The sequence below is a fragment of the Muscardinus avellanarius genome (assembly GCF_963383645.1).
Source record: "Muscardinus avellanarius genome assembly, chromosome: 6".
Lineage (NCBI taxonomy): Eukaryota > Metazoa > Chordata > Mammalia > Rodentia > Gliridae > Muscardinus > Muscardinus avellanarius.
In genome coordinates, this window is record NC_137791.1 from 54,212,741 (window position 1) to 54,228,885 (window position 16,145).

General features: G+C 36.1%; 2 protein-coding genes across 2 annotated transcripts in view; one reads left to right on the forward strand and one right to left on the reverse strand.

The window, feature by feature from the left end:
- RAP1GDS1 (Rap1 GTPase-GDP dissociation stimulator 1) overlaps positions 1–8,726 on the reverse strand; it is a gene marked incomplete at both ends in the record, with an annotated part of 127,576 nt that extends 118,850 nt beyond the window's left edge. The window contains one exon of the mRNA XM_080697193.1: positions 8,666–8,726. Within this exon, the coding sequence (XP_080553319.1) occupies positions 8,666–8,726 (61 nt within the window). The remainder of the gene's footprint in view (positions 1–8,665) is intronic.
- On the forward strand, positions 8,725–9,791 carry LOC308264048 (chromobox protein homolog 1-like; the record flags this gene model as incomplete). Its single annotated transcript, XM_080697194.1, has 2 exons — positions 8,725–8,843; positions 9,206–9,791. 2 exons carry the CDS (start codon positions 8,725–8,727, stop codon positions 9,789–9,791), a joined length of 705 nt encoding a protein of 234 aa, XP_080553320.1.
- Between the last annotated feature and the right edge of the window lie 6,354 nt (positions 9,792–16,145).

Here is a 16,145-nt window from a genome sequence, read left to right on the forward strand (position 1 = left end):
TAAATGCTGGTGAGGATGTAAGGAAATAGGACTCTTATACACTGTTAGCACTACAAATTAGGGCAGCCACTCTAAAGATCAGTCTAGTAGAGGTTTCTTATAAGATTCGGAATGGGACCATCGTATGACCCATTGGACATATGGCTCCTGGACATCTTTCCAAAGGAATTGAAGTTGGAATATTATAGTGATAGAGGCATATCCATTTTTACAGCAACACAATTTACAGTAACCAAATTATGGAACCGGACTAAGTGTCCACCAACCAATGAATGGATAGGGGAAAAGGGAAGGGAGACAGAGATGTAAAGAATGTTAACAGTTAAAACAATGATATGTAGGTATGTATATAAAATTACCAATTCCAGTCTCAAAGTCATGGGGGGGGGGGGGCAGAGTGTTGACAGGGAAGTGCTTCAACAGTTCTATACATCTATGTTCCTATCATTTTACATCACAATATGATGTACAATTACTATGCATCAACTAAAAGTATATAAAATCGATTGGTTTCCTGTACTTTGAATGTTTTCTTCATGGAAGAAATTATTGTTATGTAGAAATTATTTAAAATATACATATATTCTGAATGCTGACATGTCTTGTAATACTTTAAAATATTTGTTAATAGTAACACTATTTTAAAATGAATCTTTTAGGTATTGGTAGGCGGTGGAATTCAAAGTTTTCCAAAAACTCTGACTTTCTCTTAAAAACTCCAGTTAAACACAGGTGACAAATACTGATTTTTCCTTAAATGACAAAATTCATTCATGAGAAAATGTATGCTTATATAATTGTTTCTTAAAACCAATTTGTCAGTTCTCTCAAGTAAAAAATGCTATTCAATGAAAAATGCTTCCTTCAGTTCACAATTCTCAAAACTACACAGTTGTTTTCTTCAGAACTGTCAGTTTTTATAATAGTGATTATGGAGTCTTTTAAGTTCACCCCATAGAATGTCTTTAAACTATCAATTCCTACGTTTTCAATTCTATGCTTCAACAAAATTCACACAGGTACATTAAATTAAGTTGGAAATAATCTAGAGGCTATATACTAATTAATATTGATTAATATAACGATGATGTGATTATATTATAATTACACTATAATATACTTGCATATTATGTACTATATTTAAGATTTTACAGGTGTTCTAAATCTAGAACAATGAGATAAGTTGATTTATAATATATATTTCAAAGTTGAGGCTTTTAAAAATATTTTTTCTACCCCATCATGGATATGCTTAAAACAATTTACTTTATGTGATATTAGCCTCTTGATTAATGTGTCAATGAACTTCTCCATTAAAGCTATTGCCATATAACTATCAAAAAACAAAGCTTTACTAGTATCACAGCCTATATCAAAGGTAGAAGAAAAATTATTTCTGTACTAAAGTGTTTTTCAAGCACCTAAAATATAGCTAGTGCATGAATAAAAGAATATCAAGTTAATCTCAAAGTAAATGAATAAAAGAATATCAAGTTTATCTCAAAGTAAATGACATTAAGTTATTTTGGGCCCTGGATTAAAGGAGGAAAAAATATCACCACCTCTCCTGAATATTATATTTCACATATCTAAAGAGGTTAGTATCTTCCATGATGAAAACTATTTTAAAAAGTTTGATAATAGAAAGAAAAACTGGTTTTTGTTAGTATGACACAGAGAAAAGTACTATATTTTAAATTTTTAATACTTCTAGTTTTACTATTATGTAATTCCATTTTGTATTTTTCTAATATACATTAACACAGCTGGTTCTGAGACACAAAACCATTTAACAAATTTGCCTATCTTTTCTTCCATTAAAATATATTACATACAATGGGGAAAGTTTTAATTTTTTCTTTCTTCTAGTGAATTTCTGCTAATTGAGAAATGTAAAGACCAATAAAGGATTTAAATGTCTTATGATTACTGAATCCCCTTTTTTAAAAATAAATCTTAAGTTCTCTTAATTTTCCATTTAATGCTAGAATGAACATAAGACTGCAGAGGAAGTAGCTATTCTAGAGGTGGAGAAAGCACAGAAACATATTTCTTCAGTAAGATATTTTAGACAGGAAGAATTTACACAATTCTAAAAATGGAGCTGTGCCATTTCCCCAACTTAATCTGCCCATTCAGCCTAGAAATACAGAAAGATGTTCTTCCTAGAGTATATCACTATTCTTTCAAAAATCTTCAGTGGTTTATAATTGTCTAAAGCCAGAATACTTTGTAAAAAAAAAAAAAAAAAGCAAACAAAAAACCAAGAGCTTCAAATAAAATGCCCTCATCTTTCATTACTTGGTCACACGACATTATGCACGCCAGTCCCACTAGATTACTGGCTTTTAAAAGAAACACCTCGAGCCGGGTGTGTGGTTGTGCACCCTTGTAATACCAGTACTTGGGAGGCTGAGACAAGAGGATCGAGGGTTTGTGGCCAGCCTGGGCTACTTTAGTGAGGCCCTCCACAACTTAGTGGAATTTGTTTCACAATAAAGAGATAAAAATAGGTATGGGGGTGTAGGTTGGAGGTAGAATGCCCCTGGATTCAGTTCCTGGCACTGAAAAATAAACACCTCCAGTTTCTAATTGTGCCAATTAAATTCTTCCTGTCTAAAAATGTCTTTAGGTACACTCTCCCCCTATAAAATGACTGCTTACTCTGCAAAGTCAAGTAATAAAAACTAATCCTTACACAAAATTGTATTATAGCAATAAGATCAACCTCTTTCCTTTCCACACTCCCATTTTTGTACCTCAATTATGGCACTGATTTCACTATTTTCTACATTATTACTTGTATTCAAGTCAGGTTTCATCATAAACAAATTACAGAAAAGGTAACATAGAGATTAACTTTGGACTAGAGAAGGTGGATCTATGGAGGTGTGGCCCTGAGGATTATATATGGTTCCTCCTGCCCCTGCTCTCTCTTTTGCTTCAGGCCTCCAGGATGTGAAAAGTGCAGCCCATGTGCTCTCTCTCACTACTTCCTGCTCCCACTGACATGCCCTGAGATTCACAATCCTCAGTCTCACATGGGCTGAATCGAAACCATAAGAAAATAATTCTTCTTTCCCCTAAATTACATGATCAAGTCTTTAGATTATGGCTGTGAGAAGGCCTACCATAACAACCATCTTTTTCTTTTAGGTATTTCTGAAGTCTCTCTTCTTTCCAATGATGTACTTTTATACTAACACCACGGTGATATGACTACCTTGGCTCTATCCCATGATGTTCTGGTATCTGATAAAACTAGCCCTGATACCACTCCTCCTCAGCTTGCTTAGCTATTCATTTTTTTTCCCAAAGACATTTAAGATCATTTCATCTAACCACTCCAGAGTGAGTAAGTGAGCACATAAAAGAACAAATAAATAATAACCTTTCTCAGTTTATAACTAGAATTATATTAAGTTAATATTTTACTTTTGAGATCATCTGCATTTTTACCACTAAGTCTTCTGTTCTCCTACATGTACATATTTCATTTTGTTCACATATTGATTGGGTCTTTCAGTAAAATTTTTATGTAGATCTTGTGACTTTACTGTTAAATTTATATTTTAGATTTTTACTATTAGTAAGAATTAAATAATTTTTGAATTTCTGTATGTAGGTAGACATGTCTAGAATCAAAAAGACAATCAAAAAGACTGTGTATAATAATCACAAATTTAGTCACCATCTAAAATCTCTTATGAGAATTTCAAGTCTCACGAATTTTATAGGCATACATTTAGCTGATCAGCAAATAGAAAGCATATCTTTTTTTATCTAAAATCTTATTTCATGAACCACTAAATCAACTGACTTAGGTTAAATTTAATAGAGAACACCTTTCCTTTTGTTAATATCATTGTAATCCTCCATGACTCTCAAGAGGACTGAGTGAAATAAATACAACAACAAAACCAAAAGAAACAAACTTATTTCTTAGCACACAAAAAGAGGAGGTAAAAAGATCATGCCTCTCTTAATTGCTATTGCTGCTATAAATCCTTGTCAAAATATCAACTAGGAAAAAAAAAAACCTGAGAGCTTAGATTATTTAAAATTTAATTTATCTGGGCATGGTGGCACACATCTGTAATCCCAGTACTTAGGAGGCTGAAATAGAAGGATTACAGGTTTGAAGCCAGCCTCCACAACTTAAGACAGTGTTGAGGCAAATAAACAACAAAATAGGGTTGGAGGTGTAGCTCAGAGGTAGATTGCTCCTGAGTTCAGCCTCCAATACCAACTTTTTGTTCTGTTTTGTTTTTTCCTGGTGCTAGGGATTGAATCCACAGGCATTCTATTTCTGAGCTACATCCCAGCTTGATTTTTTATTCTTTATTTGGAAACAGGATCTCACTAAGTTGCAGAGGGCTTCACTAAGTGGCTGAGACTGGCCACGAACCTGGGTCCTCCTGTCTCAGCCTCCCAAGTATTGGGATTACAAGCATGAGCAACCACTCCCGGCTCCAAAGTTTTTTAAAATAATAACTAGTAGCTTCATAATTACTATTTGATCAAAGAAGAACCTTGAATAATGGATTGTGAAACAATGGTGAATGGGCCATTTTCTTTTATTAGTTTCCATAATTAAGTTCAACAGAAGCATAGTCTAACATAAATATTAAATATGTTTAGTGAATATACACACATACACTTGACTTGGAAAAGACAGCTGAGTAAAATTGTAATTGTTACAAGTTCATCTATATAATACTTATTTTATAGGACAATTCAGGTTGTGCTTGGACAAGTATAAATATTTGTTTGAAGTAAAACAAAATTAAGAATCTGTAACTAATTAAAACCCAAAGTTTAGTATCATAAATCTTACATTCTTAACTTTTCCTTCAATTTATTATTTTATTTATTTATTTATTTTTGGTGGTACTGGGGTTCCTGAAAACCCTTCCACCTCCGGGCTACACTCCCAGACCTAGTTTTTTATATTTTTATTTGGAAACAGGGTCTCTTAAGCCAGCCCAGATGGCTTCGAACCAGTGCGATCTTCCTGTCTCAGGCTCCCAAGTGCGGGGATTACAAGCATGCGCCACCACGCCCAGCCAATTTATTATTTTAAACATGTAATCCTACTTATTCATACACAAGTTTTGCTCCCAATATGGTTCTCCAGACTGCAATGATACTGTAACCACATCCATTCTTCAGTTACCCACACATCTATTTACCGGGTACGCTTCTTTCGTTCCACAAATTGTTTTTAATTGAACATATTTTACCTCTCTCCCTTTGGTCAAAATTGGCAATATTTCTTAAAATATAAGGTATTATGGTCAGATGTAGCATGTCCCCTAAAGAGCTCAGTAGTATTCCGGTTGATACAGTTAAATCATGAGAGCTGTAATCTCATCAGTGAATAGGTGGGTTTATCTAGGTGGTAACCTGAGCCTGAGCTGGTGGGTTGTGGCTGAAGAAGGCGGGTCCCAGTAGTGTGAACACAGGGACGGTGCTTGTGTCTCTGAATCCCCTTACTTGCTTTTGCTCCCTTGCTTCAGCCTCCATGAAGTGAGAATGAAGCCCTAAGCTCTCCCTCTGCTTCCTGCGTCCATTCCAAGATCCACAATCCCCAGCCTGACATGGACGAACCCAAAATCTCTAAGGAAACTATGTACAATAAATCTTTCTTCCTCTAAGTTGTGTGGTCAGGTTTACTGGAGTATAACAGTTAGGCTATTAACCAAGACATAAGGGCACAAGTGAATTGAATCAACCTCTCCTATAAGTAAAGCAGTTTGTACTCTATGCTAAGCAATTTTCTTCAACTTACAAATAAGTCTGTAAATTGGTTTAAAAAATAATTTCATAATATTTCATAGAGTTCTAATTTTTCTGTATTTTTAATTTTGCTAGTTCTAGATACATAAAATTTCATATATTCCTACTATTAAATGAAAAATTCTTTTAGGATACACTATTTTCTAGTGAAACCACAATGAATCCTGATGGCCAAATATAACTCTCTCAGTTCCCGCATTTGCATCTTTTCCTGTTACAAATTATGCAAAAAATTGCCACGATTAAAAAATATTTTAGCCCAGTTAAGATGTATGACTACAATGCACCAATTAAAAAAAAATAGGATTGGGGTTGTAACTCAGTACTACAGTGCTTATCTAGCATGCTCAAGCTTCTGAGTTAAATCACTAGCACTGAAATGTTTTTATGAAGATGGCCTATAGTAAAACTAATTACTTCATTTCACTGTAAGTTTTCTTTTTTAATTATTTCAGAAATCTGATCAAAAAAATTTTGAGCAGTCAGTTTTCATTCATTCTTAAATGGAGTTAAAAGTCTATTTTAGTTTGAACCTGAAACAATGTAGTCTTGTCATGTCTGATTATAGGGTCAAGAGTTCTGATAGATGATCTTCACAACTGTAATATCAAACCATAATGCATAAGAGCAAGATATAGGTATTCAGTTTTACTTCACACAATTCCAAAAATGCCAAGACATTTACCCTCAGAATCCAAGAATTACTTTGCCTTTTTATAGCTGTCAAATATAGTTTTAGCATGTAACATGACATAAATTAGTAAGTTATTATCTTCTTTTCTTAATCACATACTGATCCACAATGAGGTCCAGGCTTAATTTAACCTTTGAGAACTGATGAAGAAAAATATTAGGGTGATTTTTTTTTCCTTCAATAGTCTTCACATAGAAAGATTTAAGATCCTCTCATATCAGTGTTCAACACTCAGGATATTATAGGCCAACTTAGAAAATCAATGTAAATAAATCAATAGAGCTTGATTGTTAAACAATTTTAAAGGAACCTAAAAAATACACTGGAAAAAATGTTGGTTAAAAAAAAGTACCCTGTGTTAAGAACTGCTGGAATGACATATATAAAAGATTAGCTTTAGACCAAGCCGCATGCCTATAAACCAGTACTTGGGAGACTAAGACAGGAAGATCACAGGTTCTAAGATAGCCTCAGCTAGTAACACTCTCATCTACCTAGCAAAACCTTGTTTCAAAATTAAAAAATAAATAAATAAATTAGAGCTGGAAGTGTAGCTCAGAGGTAGAATGCTCCTGAGTTTAATCCCTAGTACAAAAAAAAAAAAAGAGGAAATATTTTATTCTAACTCTAGATGTATTTTTTTTTATTTTGAAACAAGGTCTCACTGAGATGCTGAGGGCCTTGCTGAGGCTGTCCTCAAACCTACAATCCTCCTGTCTCAACTGGAATTACATGTGTGAGCCATCATGTCAGCCTGAAACTATATCTTTTAAACTTCAGTTCTGTTCAGGTATGCTATTTGCATCCACAGTAAAAAAGAAACTCTCTAAACACAAAAATAAAAATAGCTACTTGAAACATTATTTGTCCTGCTCCAGCCACTCATACCTATAATGTACCCACAAGCCAACCTAGGACCTCATATCTATCAGTCTTATATCACTAGGACTCTTCCAGAATGATGTTGGCAGTTTATTTTCCTATATTTCCCAATCTCCTAGGCCCCACTTTTCTCTTAGCTCTTAGATTCCACTTAGCTCCTCAGATTGGTATACTGATCTTAGAAATCTTAACTGTGAGTTTTGATTCCTCCAGGATTCCACTACAAGTGCCTGTCTACATTACTTTGGCTTCTGACATTTAGATTCCAGAGTAAAAGACATCCTGCCTCCAATTTCTATCCTAGATTCTACCATATGCCTAACAGTGGAGGAAAACCAGACAGATAATATAATTTCAATACAAGGAAATTTTGCCTGAAAATGTACAGGAATTTTTACAAACTAATTAAGTTAGATAAAAAGTGTTTGGGGTTGTCTAGTTAGAAACCCAGTCTTGAACAAGTTTCCTTATCAGAACATATTCAAAGCTATGACTCACCAAATATAGTAACAGAGAAAGAAGTGAAGATTTTATCTTATAAACATTTTGTTAGAGAATTAAAAATCAATATATAAAGTCTTGATAAATGGATGTTCTTCAGCTGAACAATATGCGAAGTATTTTGTAACAATTGGTACAAAACAGTCTTTTAGTAACCTAATAATACAGAAGAGATAACATAATTTATAAAATTTTAGGCAAAATCAACTATTCTGGGTCATAAAATGTAAACCAGAGGAAAATAATATGCACTAGTAGTCAAAAAAATGTGATAGATGAATTTAACATAGGCATATATTAAGCAATGCACTAAAAAATTTAAACCTAATAAAATACTGTTTGAACTATTATTTATGAACCCACAAAAGAAATATTCTCAAAATAATGATACTAAAAGCAAAAAGGGTCAAGATAGAATTCAAACAAAAATTAAATAAAGCAAAGTATGATTAACTCCTTACTTTAAGCTATGATGCATGATGTATTTAAAAAGAAAATTAAACCAGTAAATTATGTCAGTTAACAACTTGTCACTCAACTCCAAATTCACCCTTAGAATCTAATCTGTTAAAACTAAAGATCCTTTAGGTATTTTTTTCCTTTGCCAGACAGCATGATATAAAGCGTATCTAGGAAGACAATGTACAGAAAGGTTCTCTCCTTCCTGCTTAGTTCTGTACCTCAGCCCAGGTCACTGCTTACCACACCATCTCCACAGCCCTGTCTGTACACATGTTGGGAGTCCTGTGAAACAGACCTCTCAGAGCCACTCCAACCTAAACTGTATACAGAGATGTGCTGGATTCCCGCAGGCCTGTCTGGCTCCCAGTTCTAGCAGCACCACATTCATGCCGCAACTTTCTCAGCACATCCAACTCTCTGTGTACCCACTCATCAACCTCAGCCTGCATGTTCTCCGCAGAGCTGCTCCTGCAAGTCAAGTAACTATGGACCAGCTTTGGCCCAGGTAACCCAATGAACTTCTATACCACCAAAAGGGTGAAAATATATTTTTAATAAAAAAAAATCTGACCTTTCAAGAAAATTAGTTTCTCCTTCTTTGGATATACCTGCTCTCCCAGGCCTAGATTATTCTTTAGAGCTTGCTGTCTACCTTTTATAGTTACTCTCCTAATATTCTTATAGTAAATGTCCAGTTTAAACTACTGTGGGTCCCGGGCCTGTGGTACGCCGCTTCAGCGAGGGGCTCTGCTGCCCCGCCACCCGACTCGTTGCTTTCCCGGGCGCCACTTCACCGGCTGGCCCGACATGACGCGCCACTAGTGCGCCACCGATTCTTCCTGGACTCTTGGGCGCTGCTCTGAGCAGCGTCACCCTTTACTCCAGAAAGCTGGCGGGCACTATTGGGAAAAAACAAAACAAGAAAGTGGAGGAGGTCCTAGAAGAAGAGGAGGAGGAATATGTGGTAGAAAAAGTTCTCAACCGGAGAGTTGTGAAGGGCAAGGTGGAGTACCTCCTAAAGTGGAAGGGCTTCTCAGATGAGGACAACACATGGGAGCCAGAAGAGAACCTGGACTGCCCCGACCTCGTTGCTGAGTTTCTGCAGTCACAGAAAACAGCACACGAGTCGGACAAGTCAGAGGGAGGCAAGCGCAAAGCCGATTCTGATTCTGAAGATAAGGGAGAGGAGAGCAGACCAAAGAAGAAGAAAGAAGAGTCTGAAAAGCCACGAGGCTTTGCCCGGGGTTTGGAACCGGAGCGGATTATTGGAGCTACAGATTCCAGTGGCGAGCTCATGTTCCTGATGACATGGAAAAACTCTGATGAGGCCGACCTGGTGCCCGCCAAGGAAGCCAACGTCAAGTGCCCGCAGGTGGTCATCTCCTTCTACGAGTTAAGACTGACGTGGCACTCCTACCCCTCAGAGGATGACAAGAAAGATGATAAGAACTAACTCTCCTGAGCACCAGCCCCGTCGCCTCTGGCTGGGTTTCAGGTGGGGAGGGGAGGAGTTCTACTTGTCTTGACACCATAAAGTGGCTTGAGAAGATGTCCTTTGAAGAGCGGTCTAGTTTCTGTGCCCTGCAGCAGCCTAAGTGCTTAAAAGCTTCAAGCTGTATAGTTTGCACACCCACCCCAGTGGAGGGGAGAAGGGGAAGTGTTCCAAGGCAGCCCGTTCTGCACTTGACTGGGAAAAGCAAAGGGCCTTCTGTGAAGGACAGAACTTGCAGAGTTGGGTGTGGGGGGAGCAAAGGACACTGTGGATCTTCAAAGAGCATCTCCACAACCCACGGCCTTCTTCCAATAGTGTTGACTGCACTTTTACAGCGTAGCATGTGTGTAGTTTTTGGCTATTATTGGTGCATTATTTGGGGTGGGGGGCGGGGTGGGGAGGATGGGAAACGGATAGGATCATTTTGATTAAAATGTGGGGCCTGATTGGGGAAATGGTGAAATAATGAGAACAACTAACTAATGACTTGGTTCTGTGTCTACACTATTTTACCTTTTCAAAAAATGTCATTGGCACCCTAAGTGAGGACTGAGAGACTGTGTAAAAGCTGTGAACGCCTGGAGCCCGGCAGCCCAGGCGCTCCCTGCCTGAGCTGACGCCGTCCCCACGAGGACTCGGCCAGTTCATAAGTTACCAAAGCTGCCGTTTTGGAGATGGAGACTGAGAGTGTGCACAGGCCGTTCTGTCTTAGAGGTGCTAATTGTGGAGTGAGACAAAGCCCTCTTCCAGCTAGGAAGTCACAAACCTCAGCGTGCCCATCCAAGCCACTGGCCGAGGTTCGGGGGGCGGGCAGGGAGCGGAGGGGCCACACTCCAGGATGGAAGCTGTGGGAGCCTCAGTGTTTCTGAACTTTGAACTCTGAACCGTTGGTGGCAGGGTTCAGTCACTGACAGCACAACTTTCACTGAGTCCATTCACAAGGTGAATGACTTCAAACACCCTAGTCTCAGGAGATTGCCTTCCATATGGGCAGTGGTTCACTTTAAAATACAAAACAAAAACATTCAGAAAAAATCTTAATGGATTAACTGATGCCCAAAACGCTCTGTCTTGAATCATGAGATCCATCACTTCTTAACTGTGTCTAGACATGCATCTAGAGCTACAGTGTAAAATCTTTTTAGGCATGTTAGATTTCTGTGAAAATTTTGTTTAAATGTAAACTTCATACACACTGTCATTTTTTGTCTTAATAAAACTATAGATTTATAAATAAATAAATAAATAAATAAACTACTGTGTATTGGGAGACAATTTTCGCTAGATTTCTTAGCAATTCTGCATGGTTGGAACTTCTTGAGCAAAGAGAACTGATAAGCTATATTAATGGTAAGTCCTCTTCCCTATAGACATTCCAGGATCTGGAATAAGAAATCTTTTTTCCTGGAGATTTGCTTTCAGCTCTCTTTTAGAAGAAACCTAGAGATGCCATCTGCCTCCCTAGAGGATTTGTTTAATTCCAGAGTAAGATAAGAGGTATGTTTCTTGGCTGGGCAGAAGTGCCAGCAACCTTATATAAGTTTCTATGTCATAAATTTAGGGTTCCCTTCCTATGATACCTCCTTGCTACATATACAGGGTAATATCAAGTTCTTACCATATTGCCCAGTTGAGACTTAGGGTTAGGGACCAGCACTAAAATGCTCTGTAATAAACCCTTCTCTGACATACGTTTATAAACATGCAAAGTTATTATTATGTGGTTTGTCTTCTAATTGGACCTAGACTGATACAGATCTATAGTCTTAGAAAAATGGAATTATGTAAGAAAAGCCTGTTATGTACAAGGTGACTAATAAATTTAGAAGATAATATCAAACTTTTATTCATCCAAAAATATGAGCTAAGTGTCCATCAAGCATCAAATATTGTACCTGGAACTAAAGATAGTGAAGATAAAAACAAAATAGCTCCATCCTTCCAATACAAAAATCATGTTTTGTAGTTTTTATTTTACTTTAGTGAGAACTACTTTTAGATACCCATTCACTCTCAGAAACAATCAATGTTGAGTTTTATGTGCATTCTTCAGAGGCAGTCTGTGATTATATATGTAATAATTTATATTTTTACACACACACAAACAAAAACTTCAAGCATAAGCAATTCAAGAGTTACATCTCTGACTACCTTCCTCATGGCAATGATCTTAATATAAAGTACCATTAGAAGATTTCAAAAAATAATAATGTATATAATTAAATATCTTTGGTAATTATATGACAATGAATCATTTCATTCAGTGATAATCAAAACCCACTGTCTTCCAAAGTGATAAGAAAGGTATTTAAAACAATTTTGACAATATGTTAAAGTGAGGCAATTACTATAAGATTAACATTAATTTGGAGAAAACAACTAAGGTTTCAGTTGGAAAGACAATATATTCCTTTTTTTTTTCTAAGAAGTTTCATTAGACTTTTGTGTTTCAACTAAAATAAAGTACATAAATTTTAGTGGTACTTATCCTAATTAATTTAAGAATATGAGCTAAACTTCTCATTAGCCAAATTGGTAAAATTTACAATAGAGCTATGGTGAAGCCTGTAGCAATGTAGTAAACACACATACTTTTTCCCTAGATACTAAGCCAGCCAACTAATAGTTGTTTAATGGAATTATTGTCAGGATAAAGAACAAGTAAGGAAACCATAGTAGAAGGTTACTTTCTAGGCAAAATTCTCTATTAGGCTATCTTCATTTGACACTAAAAAAAAAAAAAAAACCCTCAGCATTTATTCAAATAGCAGGTAGTTCTCACTTTGATGAATTTCAGTAACAATCTGTTTATACTGAGAAAATGGTATCTTTTAGGTTTTATAACTGTTCTAATAATTGTTGTTACATAACAGATCACCCCAAACTTACTGGAATAAAACAAAAGCCACTTTATTATGATCAAAGATTCTGTGAGCCAAGATTGCACAAAGAGCATACTGAAGATGGTTTAAGTATTCTACAAGGTCTGGGCCTAAACAGAGTCTCAAAGGCTCAGAGTGACCCTGGGAGTGACTTATGGGCAAAGATACCATCTGAATCCCCTGAAGGTTCATTCACACATGTTGGGTGGACTGGCCCGGAAAGAGACCAGGAATGCTGACCTAAGACCTGACACCTGAGACTTCTCCACAAGAATCAGCTTCCTAACCAACATGGCAGCCTCGGAGTATGAGACTTCTCAGGGCTCCAACCAGGCCAGTACTCCTTGACTAGAAAGTCATCTAGTATCACTGCTGCCTAGAATCAAGTTGTAAGTATGTTCAGACACAAAATTAGAATTAGATCCTCTCAATGGGGAGTGGCAAGTTCCAAAGATCACGTGGAATAAGAGACTGTTGTGGTCTTCTTTGGAAAATATAATATGCTACAATAACTTAATATTTACTATGTTGTCTAGTACAAGAGACAGCACTATACTCTTTGATTGGTTTTATTTCTGAACATGAGATAAAGTCTTCCAAAAATGGTTATATTTTCAGCTTTAGAAATAGAAATTAAAGTTTACATGGATATTATTTCATGTAAAATCTATAACTTTCCGTGAAAGTGGTGTTAGTATTGTTATAATTATCATCTGCATTTTAATTAATGAGAGTTGAATCCAGAAGCTAAATAATTTTGCCCTGAATAAAGCTGGGATAAATCCAGACACGTCCTTTCAATGTCCTGGCTCTTTCCACTGTACAGGCAGTCAGTGCTTTGTAGTTAAATGGAACTGTCAAACATCACACAGATCACAACTGTGCAAAGCAAGGGTTGTCTGTGTCTTGCTTTATATAGATGTAAGCTCTTCAAGAAAGAATTTATCCAACTATGTCATCAGCTAACTATACTAGGTAGACACTAAGTATCTGAATATGTGACATTAAAAAAAAAAAAAAGAATTAAAGATTCCAGAGAGCAGTCTCTGCCATAGTATCTCAAAGATAATACAATGCTGGACACCTACTCTAGTGTTCAGTAAGTGTTTAAGAGAAGTAGTAAATTCCAGGGGGAAAATTTCAGATCATTAAAAGTAATAAGCATTTGGCCAGGCATGGTGGTGCATACTTGTAATCTCAGCATTCAGGAGGCAGAGACTGGAGGATTACAGTTCGTGGACAGCCTCAACTACTTAGTGAGGCCCTTTGCAACTCAGTGAGACCCTGTTTCAAAAAAATAAAAAAGACTAAAAAATAGGGCTGGGAGTGTAGCTCCAGGTACAATGCTCCAGAGTTCCATCCCCAGTACCGGAAAAAAAAAAAAAAAAAAAAAAGTAATGCACATTTTTACTATGCAGAGGTAGCAATAGGTGCTGAGAAGTAAATATGGCCTATATCCTTTAATTTTTCTCAATGATCTGTTATCTCTTTTGAGAATTAAAATTATGCCTTATTTGTTTCTGTCATTCATTTCTTTCATATTATTCTTTATCTATAGTTAGAGTTTGAGCTTTTCAAATGTGGAACATGTGAATACTTGCACTATTTTATAACTTTTTATAAAGCCTAATATGCTAGAGCCTTTTCTTGTTCAATCACTGATTTGACTGACAGCGCTTGTACAAACTACATAAATGCCAGGAATATCACACAATGGACAGTTACACTTTCTTGGAGCATAACACTTCCCAAAAAAATATTTTTTTTCAAATAAAAGTTAATTACTCAACTCATGTAAATTTTTTATTTGCTTTGACTTTATTTTTAGACCAAATATATAATTTCAAAGAAATTTAACATTTGCTTTTCTGGGAAACAGAAATATATCAATGTAAGTCCTGTTATTCTATAATGATTAATTTTATCTTTTATTTAATTTTTTGTGGCACTTGGGGTTGAACCCAGGGGCATTCTCCCTCTGAGCTATAACCTTAACTCTATTTTTTTTTTCTTTTTCTTTTTTTCTTACAGTATTGGGGATTGAACCCAGGGGCATTCTACCTTCGAGTTATACTCCCAGCACTATTTTTTATTCTTTATTTTGTAACAGGGTCTCACTGTGTTGCCAAGGGCCTCACTAATTAGCTGAGGCTGAATGTGACTGTGATCTTCCCATCTTAGCCTCCAAGATGCTGGAATTACAAGTATATGCCACCACGCCTGGCTAATTCCAGCTTTTAAATTGTGCTTGCTTGAATCTTCAAACAGGGATGTTTCCTAAAAAGGTTGAAAAAATAATTTTTAAAGTCTCACAATTTCTTGTTAAATGTTTTAAGATGGTGTGGGTTTCTGAGTTTTTGTTTTTTTTTTTCCTTTGACTCTGTAAAACAAAAACCCATCACAAATTAGGGGAGTTTTCTAGTTAACTGAAATTACTTTAAATAATATAATTCTCTTTCTAGAATTTTGAAAACTTTAGAATTTGAATTATTTTAAACAATTTCACATTATATACTATTATTGTATCCTATACTTTTGTATAGTTAAGTAACTTTATATGTTGGTAAATGCTTTTAAAGAAACAAGACAAAGCCAGGCGTGGTGGTGGTGCATGCTTATAATCCCAGCATTTGGGAGTGAGACCCTGTTTCAAAATAAAGAACAACAACAACAAAAAAATAGGTCTGGGGGTGCAGCCTGGAGGTAGAATGCCCCTGGGTTTCATATCCAGTGCAAAAAAAAAAAAAAAAACAAACACAAGACAATAATACTTAGAAATGATACAGCGGCACTATGTTACTCAAATGACCATTGCAAAGCCCATTACTTATCCTAGAATATGTATTTTATGCTCAAGGGCCAAAATTAAGAAAAGGAAAAATACAATAGACCTTAGTTTGAAGTGGTGAAGTCCTTGTTAGGTCCCTGACCATGAAAGTTTCCACTGTCAGGCATGGTGGTGCCTGCTTGTAATCCCAGCTTTCAGGAAGCTGAGACCGGAGGATCGTGGGGGTCGTGGACAGCGTCAGCTACTTACTGAGGCCCTCTGCAACTCAGTGAGACCCTGTTTCAAAATAAAAAATAAAAATAGGGCGGGGGTGTGTGGCTTGGAGGTCGAATGCCCCTGGGTTCCACCAGACCCACAAAAAAAAAAAAAAAAGAAAGTTTCCATATTATAATATGTATTGGTACTCCATGAGATGAGTTTCCCATCCTTCCATTTTTTTTGGAATCTGTTCTTTGGTTCTTATTCAATAATAATGATAACATTTTAAGGGAATATATGAAATTAGAATATAAAGAGCTTATGTAACTTACTAAAGGCTATAGTACAGTTTACAGAAGAACAAAGAATCTATCCTCCATCTCTCTGAATTCCTGTATCATTTTAGTCAAGTAAAAATTCAGTTTAACCATGAATATTATATATATA